At 38.6% G+C, this 13,103-nt stretch overlaps 1 protein-coding gene across 2 annotated transcripts in view; it reads right to left on the bottom strand.

The window, feature by feature from the left end:
• The window catches only part of NCAM2 (neural cell adhesion molecule 2), a 459,908-nt gene that overhangs the window by 186,737 nt on the left and 260,068 nt on the right, over nucleotides 1-13,103 (bottom strand). Inside the window, exons 2-4 of one of the 2 annotated variants that reach the window (XM_040980862.1) lie at nucleotides 4,009-4,083; nucleotides 2,097-2,303; nucleotides 72-215 (exon numbers count right to left, since the gene is read on the bottom strand). The exons of the other annotated variant lie outside the window; for it this stretch is intronic. Coding sequence (XP_040836796.1) covers nucleotides 72-215; nucleotides 2,097-2,303; nucleotides 4,009-4,083 — 426 coding nt within the window. The remainder of the gene's footprint in view (nucleotides 1-71; nucleotides 216-2,096; nucleotides 2,304-4,008; nucleotides 4,084-13,103) is intronic. 2 annotated transcript variants of the gene reach the window in all.

Raw genomic sequence — 13,103 nt, 5'->3', positions numbered from 1 at the left:
TCTCCCATATAAATATTTTTGATTGCAATATTTTTAGAACATATAACTTATGGAGTTACCAAAATACTAACTGTCAGAAGTAGTGGTGACTTCCTTGTTATGATACAACCAGCTGACAGCAGGTGCAGGTGAACTGCTAACACGACAAACCACTTCTGCATCTTCACCTTGTTTGAATTCCTGGGGAGACACCACTTCTCTGAAAGTGAGCTTTTCTGTATTAAGAAATAAGATAAACCATAAAATTACTACTTATCATAACATACACTAGAATTAATGTACATTGATCATATAGAAAATAATTAGTTCAACATAGATAATCTGAAACCTTTTGCCGTATAATTCTTCTCCCCAACATTTCCGATTTTGCTGAAATGCAAGTCCATATTCTTAGAACATCATGGTAGATCCTTTATAAACTGGAATCTATCTCCACCCAAATCATCCAAATCTCTCCTCTATTCTAGCAAATGCATTCGCTTTCTTCCTGCGAATTTACACCCTGGGTAGTAGTCTTGATGGCTCAAGAAGCTGGGTCTCTGTCACTAATGTGCGAGGCCTTGGCTGAGCTCACAGTTTTGACTTTGGTCCTAGATGAATGCTGACTATTGTGGTTATTTTGAGAGAGAACCAAGCATTGCAAGTTCTCTCTCACACTCTCTCCTTTTCTCCTTCCCTTCCTCCATCTCTTCTTCTCACATACATGCCTACATAAATTATGAGTATATACATATATATGGCTATATTTTTAAAGAAATTAAAATCTAAGTTTATTTGGGCTCAAAATAATTTTAGATTCTATGTATAGGCTTTTGACTATACTTCCTATGAATGTGAATTATTTTACATAAAAATAAACCTTAGTTCTGTTTTGAACAAAATGAATATCATTTTATACAAAGAAATCATCTTCCATTTTCAATGTCTTTATATTTAGATGTCAATTTATATCATTTTTTATTAGTAAACATTGATGAGGATAGTAACAAATTGTTCAAAAATATTTTGGGGGACCTGCTTGTTAGCCTAGTGGCTAAAATCCATGCCTTGCATGTGCTGGAATTCCATATGGACGTGAATTCTAAACCTGGCAGCCCCACTTCCCATCAAGCTCCCTGCTTGTGGCCTGGGGAAAGCAGTAGACTAGTAGTGGAAGGCCCAAAGCTTGTACCTGGATGGAAGACCTGGAACAGGCTCCGGGCTCCTGGCTTCAAACTGATGCAGCTCTGGGCCATTCGGGGAGTTGTGGCCACATGGGGAGTGAATCAACGGATGGAAGATGTACCTCTCTCTCTCTCCTCTGTTCTGTACATCTGACTTTCCAATAAAATTTTTAAAAAATGTGTGTGTGTGTGTTATTGCCAGTGCCTTAAAATGTGAAATGTCTGGAATATTAACTGGCATAATGTTTAATCTTTATGTGTAATTTGTGAAGTGTTAGCTAATGAAATGCAATTGCTTGTAACTTAGAGTAAGGAACAGTATCAATTGGTTTATGGAACTTATTTGTGAATTAGGACTGGCTGGAGAGGTGTATGAGACAACACTCAATGCCACCACTGCCACCCTCAGTAGTCTGTGAGAATGAGAACTGAGAGAAGCTAAAGAAAAGACAGCGTCCCAGTGGATATAAAATGGAACTCAGCTGAAGAGACAAATTGTTGTCAACCAGCTGGTTGAGGAAGGGCACTCTGTCTCAAACGCTCTGAGCCCAAGCCAGAGAGAGCCTAGTAGAGCTCTAAGCCCACCACTCTCTTCTGCTCTGCTTCTCTCTTACTCCCTCCATAAAGTAAGTTAAAGTGATAGCCTCAAGTTGTGCCCTCCATCCTGAGGCCAAGACACTCAGGAGAACTTCAGCTAGTGGGATCAGTGACTCAATACTGAAGATAAATGTGTATGTGAAATAGTGAGTTGTTACAAAGTAAAATTTGAATTAATGCATAAACATTAAGCATTGAAAGGCAGATCATGCAAATCTCTTAATCTTGCTTGAAGGTAAAAGAGCCACTCTTGACATAAACATATTATTTTTTCAATTTCTTTGTAATTAATGCACAATTTCAATCAACTATGCAACTTTAAAAAATATGACTTACGGTAAATTTCCAAAACTACTGTTGCTTCCTGTGTTTGTCCTTTGGCATCTGTTGCTTGACAGCGATATATTCCTGCATCTTCTATATTTGCATTGTAGATAGTTAATCTTGACCTAACGCCTTCCTTCTGCACCACCACCCTCTGTGTTGAAATTATCTTCTCTCCTTGAGGATTATACCAATCTATACTCTCTGGTTCACCAATTGCTGCAGAGTCACGGGAAAACAAATGTTTCAAAATATGTTCTAAGTATTGCTTTGGCACTACCTCTTACCAATATGAAACCATTATGACAATTTAATAAACAATAAATGAAAGACAAGAAATCTAAAAATCTTACAGAATTAAAAGTAAACACAAATGTTTGCACAAATATTCATCTTTGCTGATGCCACACAAAGGACTCGATCTCCAACAAGTATAAAAAATCCAGAAGCTCTTACAAGAACTTAAGCTTCTAAAATGGAATTGTCCATTGAGCTAGATTATGAACAACACTTGTTAGATAACATTATGTCACATGCTCAATCAATCTCCATCAGGAAAATATGGTATCACTTTTTCTCCCAAAGTAAGCAGAACTTACAACATTGCAAATAACAAAATATGATTTACTCTTTGATAATATGGGCTTCTAGATCAAGTTTCCAAGTTGCTATACTTGCATACATTAAGCTAATGACCATTTTTAAAATGGAGTTCAAATCTTCCCTTTCTTTCAGCAACATGGGTAGTTTCATCATTTCAATATGAAACTCTTAACTATTTAATCACCTGATAATTAAAATGCATTTAATTGGTACTTATATAGTTAAGGAATTATAAATAAATCATTATAGAGTATACAGTTATTTCAGCTTTCCAATTCAGAATCTAGCTTATTATCTTCTTCCTTCAGCTTCTAAGCTGAAGCTTGTTATGTTTTCACCAGAAGATGTATTTTACCTAATTGCTTCAGAGATAATTTGTGGAAGCAACATACATTATTAACTCAAAAGCACTGAGTAAGATACATGAAGTTAACCAACATCTGCAGGGCCACATTGAAGAAAATGATTCCTTCTTATTTTTTGCTATGATATGAATTTCAAAACAAATTATACTGCTTTACATGACAAATTAGGCATGCTTGAGTAAAAGCATGAAAAAGAAGGTTTAGGCGAAGTCATACGTCAGGACGATTAGTTTCAATCACTTTTAATTATTATGTCATGAACAGAAACAATTTAAAACAAAAATTGGAATGAGAAAATATGTTTTAAATCTTAACTCTTAACAGTTATATTCACAATATGAATATAATTAATCTAAAGTGCTATAGAATGTACCTAGTGGTCAGCTTTATAAACATTGAATTTGAATCTAAAGTCTAAGTGTCTTCTGAATGAGTTCTGTGTTTCTGCTTGAAAAGGCCCATATGCAAATATTGATTTCATAATATATCCTAAATGAACAACCACAAAAAACTTATAAAAGTTTTCTTGATTAAATAGTATTTCTAAGTGAATATTCATCTTTCAAACGTAAGAACTCTGTCCTAAGGTTTTCATTCAGGTGTAATACTGCAGTGTACCATATCTAAGACAATTATCATGTTCTTATAAAGTAGTTATAATATTTGCAATCATCTAATATTACTATTAAGAAGGAATAATATTTAAACATTTAAGTTATAATGTATAGATTTTCTTTCATAATGTTATATTCAAATAAAATACACCATTGGCTGCTAAAATTAAGAAAGCAACACTTAAAATACACAATCCATAATATGATATCCAAAATTGACACTTTTCTAATTATTGGAAACCTAAGCATAAGGGTTCTTTGTCAGATAATTTTTTTAACTATTTTTATTTTGTCAATAGTAAAAACTGAAAGGATTCTGAAAATATTTGTGAAAATACATACCTGTGCAGGTGAAGAATTTAGATTCACCCACGCTAAGCTCTACTTTGCTAAGTGAAATTGTCACTTGAAGAAGAGCTGAAAAAAATTGAGAAACAATTAATTGGTTTTTGCATATGAAGATCTAATATTTTATTAAATAATATGTAAGATGCAATCCAAACATCAAGCAACTCTCAGATTTTAAAAGCAAATATCCAGCAAATACATGTTTATATGACTATGCATTTCACAACTAAATGAAATCAAACACTTATTCACAATTTAAAACATTAAAATTTTGTAAATCAAGCAAATTTCATTACCAGGGAACTCATAATTCATACTCACAATGCTTTACATATAATACTAAGTTGGGCAACATGTAAGTAAAAATTTTACCCCAAAGTTGAACTTTGTTGGAATGAGTAAAGCTACACAGTCATCCAGTAATTAACAATAATCCAGTAATAAAGATTATATAAAAATTACATTTTGGCTGCTAACTATGTCATTTGCACATGCAGTGGAGGAAACATTGCTGTATAAAACTTGAATTCACACTGATTTTCACAAGATATTAAATTATGTTATATTAAAGAGCAGTAATAAATGACAGGAGAGACATGCTATTTCAAAAGGTTAGATTTAAAAGAAAATAGCTGCATATTCTACAATTTTTCTATCATTAACAGTTTATTGTAAAAATTGACAGATGCATTTCTATTATAGTGGAAAAAATAGTACACCGATTCTAGAAAATGTGCCATTATCCCTTGCTTTCAAGACCAAATAATTGACCTTTTAATAAAATGCTGGAATTGTAAGTAATACTTAAAAATAATATTAAATCAAGGTAAAAATTTGTACTGAGAATGTGATGGTAACAGTAATCCAAAGCTTATTTAGATGAGCACAGATTCCTGTATCATAAAATGCCACAGAACACCAGTTAATATTGGACCAGGAGAATACCCTAACAGAACACAAAGGAAAATTAAATCATTCATTTGACAGACAAATGAACTGATTCTATTAGATTAGTTCAGATACATTTAATTTTGGCTACATGTTTTTTTTTTTTAAGATTTATTTTATTTTTATTGGAAAGTCAGATATACAGAGAGGAGAGACAGAGAGGAAGATCTTCGCGGTTGCAACTGCTGGAGCTGAGCCAATCCAAAGCCAGGAGCCTCTTCTGGGTCTCCCACAGGGGTGCAGGGTCCCAAAGCTTTGGGCCATCCTGGACTGCTTTCCCGGGCCACAGGCAGGGAGCTGGACGGGAAGCGGGGCTGCAGGGATTAGAACCGGCGCCCATATGGGATCCCGGGCGTGCAAGGTGAGGACCTTAACCACTGCGCCATCGCGCAGGGCGCTACATGTTTATTTTCTTTGGTGAATCCCAGGTGGAGAATTTCAGCTCTGGTGTTTACACACACACACACACACACACACACACACACACACACCCTTACAAGGACCTCATCAACAGTTAAAATTGCCCCAAAGTTTTATATGCAAGGTTTTGTTTAAATTCACATTCTGATATTAAATGCATGACAAAACAATGCTATGTGAACAGGTAATGCAAGCAATAGCAAGTATGAAATAGGAGAAAATGAACCATGAAGCATAAAAAAAATAGTAAAACCCACATTTTAAATTAAGAATATGAATTATACATAGAAGCTTGGTGGAAGTTGAGATGTTATTTGTGATGCCCAACTTCTGAACTGATTTTCCTGGTTTGAGTCATGACTTAATTCCCAATTTAGGCTCAACTTCCAGCTTACCTTGTCTTTAACTTGGCTGAATTCTGGTTGGCATGCGCATTTGGAGAGTGAGCTAGCATATGGAAGATCTCTTTTTTGTCTTACAGCTCTCTCTCTCTCTCTCTGCCTCTCTTTGTGTGTGCAAGTTTTTCTTTACTCCCTTCCTCTCTTTTGTTGCCTTTTCAATAATATAAATAAGTAAAAACAACTTTTAAATATATGTCATGATTAACTAACTTGAAAATATTAAAAGAAATGAAACCTGGGATATAAATCTGATAAAGGTGCACACCATAGCTTTCAGCATAGGATTATCAAATGTGTTACTATAGCTCTCAAAAAATATATGTCTTTTCTTCCCAAGCATCACTAAATAAATTCTTTTTTCAGATATCTTTTTGGAAAACCCAGGCTAGGCTACATATTTTTTCTTCTGTTTCTTACTATATCTTATTTTATGCCAAATTTCTTAACACAGAGAAAAGGCATAGCACTTAACAACAACACAAGTATAAAAGCAAAGTATTTTAAAGAAAAAACAGTAAACAAAAGTCCAAGAAAAAAAATAAGACCATTAGCAGAACCAAGGCAGAGCGCCTCGAAAGCATACGGGATATAAATTTTTGTGAAAATTCAAAGAAGGTTTTTTCTTTAAAGGAGAATCTAACACGCTTGGAAAATTCAATGCAAATGAGGTGAGGTTAACAGAGCAAATCATTGAATTGAGAATTTCTTTTCTATAAGAAGACTTAGATATGGTTACTGGGAACTGCAATTTGAAGCCTAGTGATAGGAATTTCCTACATTGGAAATAAACTGAAGCATGCCTCCAAAGAAGAGAAACATTAAAATTGAGAGAAAATGAAAAATTACCATCCTGCTCCTGATTGTCTACTTCTATTTTCTCTTCTAAGACCCTTTATTTCACATAGTTCACTCACATTTCTGTTTGACTCTTCAATCTATACTTCCTTGAAACTAAATCCTGCTCTATCCAACCCTCAGTTAAATTGCCAGATTGCATAAATTTCAACCTTACTATATGCAAACTGAATTTCATTTGAACCAAAATTTGCTCATACATTCATTTTATGACTGCCAATCAACTGTGAATTTCTTCCACAGTAACTTCAGAAATAACACTTCTATATATTGTGCTTACATTTTTAAAACATTTATTAATCTTAAACTGGGTTATTCACCTGCATACATCTGCTTTTTTTCTTATTTTTATCTCTTTATTGTCTCTTCAGAGTATTTTCAGACAGGGCAGATATTTAAGATATATGCTGAAGTGACAATATCCCATGTTTGAATACCTGAGTTTAAAACTCTGTTCCAACATCTATTAACTCCATTCTACTGCTAATGTTAACCCTGAGAGACAGTGGTGATAATGTAATTGGGTGTCTGTAAGACCTGAATTCAATTCTTGATTGTCACTACATTCCCAACCCCGTGTTGTGCGTTGTGATTCTGTGGAGGACTGAACCATAAGAAGAGGAATTTTTTATATATCTCTTTCAAATGCAAAAATAAATATTTCTGTTAGGAGCCACGGACTTATGGACCTTAGACTTGGCCTACGTGACAGCCTGTCGCATTGCAAAGCCTGCCTTGGGCAAGCAGGGCCACAGCAAGCAGGATATTAGGCCAGAACATCCTGTGTAGAGCAAGTGGAACAGAACCTCCACCCTTGTTTCTGTTCAGATGATTTGTTCCTCCCTGTTTCAATATAGATTATTAGTTCCTTCCCCATTTCAATGAAGATAATTACTTCCAGGAAACCCCTCCCCGTCCCCTCCTCCCCTAGAGAAGAAGTTATATACATATATATATATATATACATAGAGAGAGAGAGAGAGAGAGTAAATAAAGAACATGAGGCACTCTTTTTCACCAAGTACGTGTGTCCGTGTGTTTCTTGGGCCAGCAGTCTGGAGGCTAGCAGACCAGCATTCCCAGTCCACCCTCAGGGTTTGAGCGTCATGTCCTGCAGGTTGGGACATATTTCCCCACCTGCTTAATGGATGCTTACAATTCCATTCCCCCATTTAAAAATCTTCTAAATCAATATTTGTCACCAAATAAATCAGTTGTATACAAGTATATTAAAAATGTACATTTCCAAGTTTATTTTCAATTACTCTTCTGCAACAGTGATACAGCATAGACAACGAGAGTTAACTGCACCCTGTCCTGCCCTCCATTGAGTCTTAATGTACAGAGTGTGCATTTGATTGTTTCTCGGCCTTTTGGCTAAGATCACGTGCAGAGTATGCATTTGCTCCTAATGTTTTCTTTTTCTTTTTACATTATTTTTTACATATTGTTTACATAACAAAGGAGGGTGCACACCCATGTGGGTTTCCAATTAGGGTGATCAGGGTCAAACAATGTAACAATTTGGGTGGGACAAAGGTTTCATTTTTTGTTTTTCTCCTTGGTGTGGTAAGAGGAGGGAATTACTCCTTTCTGTCAAACGACATCAGCACCCAACGATAGGGGACAGTTTATTGATGGTACCTCAGAGACCCAAATGAATGGATAGCATGCTGAGATGTACATGGGGGACATGCTAGTCAGCTCATCTCTGCCAGCAGAGGATGTGCAGTGCCTCCTCAGAGGATGAACTTGGCCTCACATTCCTTGGCCTGTGGATGCTTAAAGGTATACTTGGGTCAGCCAACAGACCTTGGAAAAATTTGCTCAATACAGATGTACAAAGCCAGCAATGTCTAAATGGGATTTTGTGTGTGTGTGTGTGTGTGTGTGTGTGTGTGTGTGTGTGTGTGTGTGTTGGCCATGGGGCTGGGGCAAAACTAGCTCTATGGCAGCTGTGGGAGGTGCCCCAGCCAGGGTGGACTCAATGCTGGGGACCCAGGCCAAAGTCACTCCCAGCAGGCAGTGACCTAGTCCTAGGCTTTCTCTAGGCCCGAGAGATCTCTTCCCTCAGGGTAAGTATACCACGAGGAAAACGTGGGAACTGGATTAAGGCCCTGGCTCTGCCCTGCCACTAACATCTTGCGGCAGGAAGGGTTTGGGCAGTGTTTTACCGTTGTGCTGGAACAAAAGCAGCTCCCTGCAGTGTGGCAGCTCTAGGGGCTGCCCCAGCCAGCCCAGACTCAATGCTGAGGACTCAGGCCAAAGTTACTGCCAAAAGGCAATGACTGAGTCCTAGGCTTTTGCAGCTAGGCTCTACCTACTGCCCCCCTGGTGGTGAGCTCTGGGGTGTTTAGGATATGTAATTGCTGCATAGGGACATCCATGGATAAGACCAGTGTGAGTGTAGGTGAGGAATGAATTCTGGGTGATTCCCAGCAACAGGGTCACAAACTTTCTGGCAAGCGTGGGTACTGAGACCTGGTGGTTTGGAGGGAAGTATCCATAAGATCTATTTGGGTCAGACTGATTCACCAGCCCAAATGGGAATCTGGAGGTGGGCCGTTAGCATAGAGCATCACTGACTGCCACACAGCAGTCCACACCAAAGCTAAGAATGGGGGCCTGTCTGGCAGGGCTAGGAACCAGTATCCACTGACTGGTGAAACAGTGGACGGGTAACACCAGTCAGTGTCAAGACACTGACCAGGACACAAGAGAATCAGGAGCAGGGGTAGATTCTGTGGGAGAAGTGTGGGCCCAACCCTGTGGAAATAAAAGTCCAGGATGTTAGCTCGCAAACTGTGATGGTGATGGGCTGACCTAGGTGTGACGATGGGATCTGCATCACTTACAGGAAAAGGAACTGACAACAGTCTGGGCAGGTCAAGGCAGCAGCCCCCAAATGTGCATCCTAAAATAGGATGTGGGGTGGGCTGAGCTTCAACTGGAAGGGGGTGGAACGGGTAGGGCCAAGCAAACCTCAACTCACAAGGAAGAATGAAATCAGGATGGAGCACAGGTCATGCCAAACTAGGCTCTTACACCAATTGGTCTGCATGAGCCAGGGATACTAGCCTACAGCACTGAAGGCAAAGGCTGAAATAGGTAAGGGGCTAAGCCAATTGAGTCACAGCAATTACTGGTGCGTAATCTAGGGTTGGAAATAGGCTCAGTTGGGTAGCTGTGAGAGTACACCCTTGCTGGGTTGGGGTTCCCATGGGAGAGTGCAGGAGCCAGAGTGGGGGCTAAATTGTAGTCTGGATATGGCTGCAATCTCCCCTAGCACAAGTGTGTGAACTGGGGCTGGGCACACCTATTCAGGCTAGATGCCAGCACCATCTGGTGCACAGGAGAACCTGGGTAGATGTAGGATGGATTAGGCTAGGTGTCTGCCTCTACTGAGCCATGTGTGAGCAATCTCTGGGTATGAACAAGTCTTTGCTGGGCAAAAACATCCAACAGTAAGAACCGGAATGGTTTGAAGGCCAGCTAGGAGGGCTGAACCATGGACCCACCACTACGCACAAGATCTGGCATAGGGAGAGGTTCTGATGGAGAAGCTTGGGACACTCCTCTGTTAGGACACAGTCCCTGCAAGTGAGCACAGCAACCATGATAGAGAGCAATCTAGACCAGGCAAGAGAAAGATACCCACTGGCATACATTCGGGAAAGATTGGGAGCAGACCAAGATGAACCAGTTCACATTATCCGCAGGCAAAACTGAGTACCAGAGTGTGGGTCGGGCCAGATTTAGTCACGACACAAACCAGTGCACATTATGGAATGCCAAGGTGAGGTGAGCCATACCAGATGTCACTGCATCACACAAATAGCACAGGTGAGAACCAGGAAGGCAGGGGAAATGTGGGCTTCCCTGCTGGACAGCTACTCCCACTGGAGAGTGTGAGATGGAATGGGGGCAGACCAGACCAGGCAGAGCTACAACACCTGTGGGACTCATGTGAGCTAAATCATGGAAAATCCATGTTGGTCTGACTGTCCCGATTGGTGTAAGCAAAAATTTGAGTGGGTTGGGCTTTGCCACAGCATCAGCTGGCAGAGGCTGGCACTGGGGGCTAAATCTGTCAAGTTAAACTCCAGAACCACCTGGAGAGTGCATAATCAGGGAGTGGGGGTGGCCTAGGGGGGAAATAGTGGGCACCTCCCTTTTGGGTTACCACTCCCACTGGAGAGCACCAAAACTGGGGCAGGGGTAGCTAGACAGAAGGGCACTCACCAGTATGTGTGTGGGCTGGATAGTAGGTTGGTTGGGTTGAACTAGACTTCAATGCCCAATAACATGTGCAAGAGCTAAATGGGATGTTGGACAGACGGAACAAGTCTGTGGTACATAGTGGCAAGCATGGGGACCAGGGTAAAAGGCAAGTCTGGTGGGGTATATGGGGAGTCATCCCAACTAGGCTGCAGCTCCCACTGATTTGCGTGAGGGACCAGTATTAAGTGGGAAGGATCGGACTGGTCTGCAACAACCATTGGTTCGTGTGGAAGACAGGACTGGAAACAGAACTGACCCAGCAATTGCAACAACCAGCATTTGCATAAGCTGATTGGAGCGATGGTCAGTGCTGGACCTTCTACTGGCAAGCACACACAAGAATCAGGTCTGGGAGAACCTCAGACAAAGCTTCTTTGGAGATCCTTCCAACTGAACTGCTGATTTCAGAACCCCACCCATGAAGAGACTATGTCAGCCAGTGGATTCTGAAGAGATTTCATCTTGCTTGGAACGGTGAGAATGGCAGCAATTTAGAATTGTTGAACTATCAAAACTGCTTGAGCAGGACCCTCGGAGCAGGCCGCACATCAGGGAACTGGGATGGGTGGGAAGCTGGGTGGGGCTTCTCCCTTTGTTTCTCCCCTGACCCCAGATACAGGGAAAAGTATGATATTAGTGTGGAAACAATGGTCTTACCCACCTTCCTGTAGCCCTTGACCCTTTGCACCCTAATGAAATATGTAAGAAATAAATTAATAAAATAAAATAAATAAAATTAATTAATTCATTCATTCATTTTTTCTTTGACCTTCGCTTTTTGTATTCTCACATCTATCTGCATCCTATTTTTAGTGTAAAATTAAAATGTCTCTAACGAAAATACAGTTCCAATCATGATGTCAGCAAGTAAAAGCTTTGATCAATGAAGAGTTTTGCCAAAAAGCAAGCATTGTTGATGATTATATTTACCTGTAATTCTAGATGTCAGATTTTGTGACTCAAACTAATGCTTCACCTAAATGGGTAGTACATGAATGAATAGCACAGTGATAGAAAATTCTCACTAGTTACATGTGCTTGGTGCAGAACACTGACAATAATAACATCAAAAATTCTGGAATAACTCCCATTTCTTCTAGTTGAACCTAAGGATATAGACCATTTTACAGAAGTCTTCTATTTATTATTTAAACAATTTATAATTTTGATGTTTGGGGTAATTCTTCCTTTTGGAAAAAGATGATAAAAAAGATAGGACTTGAAAAAAGTACAAATTGTAAAAGATAAATATACTTCTTGGTAATTATTTGCTAATTTCATGACACATGATACATAACATGCTTCGCTCTAATTAAATTAAGCACAAAAATAAATTTATATTTTAAAATTTGCTTTTTTTTACCATTTCATATTAATTTTCAACTCACCCTTTATTCAGATTCCAGTTTTCATAAACATCTGGTAGTAAGCAAACTGTAACATTTCATTCCCATAAAAGTTTTAAAAATATAAATAGTGGGAAACTGAGTGCCATATTTTAAGTTATATTTAACAGTTTCACTGAAATTCCTCCTTTTTATTTAGGAACAGAGATACATACCACAATGTTTCTTCACTTCCCACTATGCTGGCCTCCATTTCACAGTTAATCTATGAGAGTATATAAATCTCCATTTTTACCTAAATATTTATTTATTCTGTACTTTGCATGAATATTGCCTTATATCAGAGAGAACCACTAATTTTAATACCTGCAATGTCATGATGCACTTAAATAGAGTTTTAGACTGGTGACTGTTGCTGAAGGACTATACTGTGGTAACAATATGGATGAAAATATTGGAAGGATGAAAAAGGGAGGTAGAAATCCCTATCACTAAAACTCCATAACATTAAAAACAATAATACAAATAACATATGTATACATACATTATATGTGTACATATAATAACAAACCTATTTTTTATTTTACTAACATGTCTCAATAAACAAATCATTTCACTTTTACTCTACAATTATACTAAAACATGAACATCTTATTTAAAATTCAGTATCCAAAATCTGACACTATACCTTGACAATTACTGTAATAATTTGCGATTATGAGTTCCTTGTCTCCCAGTCTGACCTACGTCTACTACCAGGTAATGGATTTTGGACAGAAATGTCAGAAGGAAACTAGACTGTCAAACACTATGTTTTGAGAAAACCGACCAGAAATGA

Source organism: Ochotona curzoniae, unplaced genomic scaffold, assembly GCF_017591425.1.
Source record: "Ochotona curzoniae isolate NIBS_2020 unplaced genomic scaffold, NIBS_Ocur_1.0 contig_3498, whole genome shotgun sequence".
Lineage (NCBI taxonomy): Eukaryota > Metazoa > Chordata > Mammalia > Lagomorpha > Ochotonidae > Ochotona > Ochotona curzoniae.
Note: the sequence above shows the minus strand (reverse complement) of the source record. Positions and strands in the feature narration are given on the sequence as shown.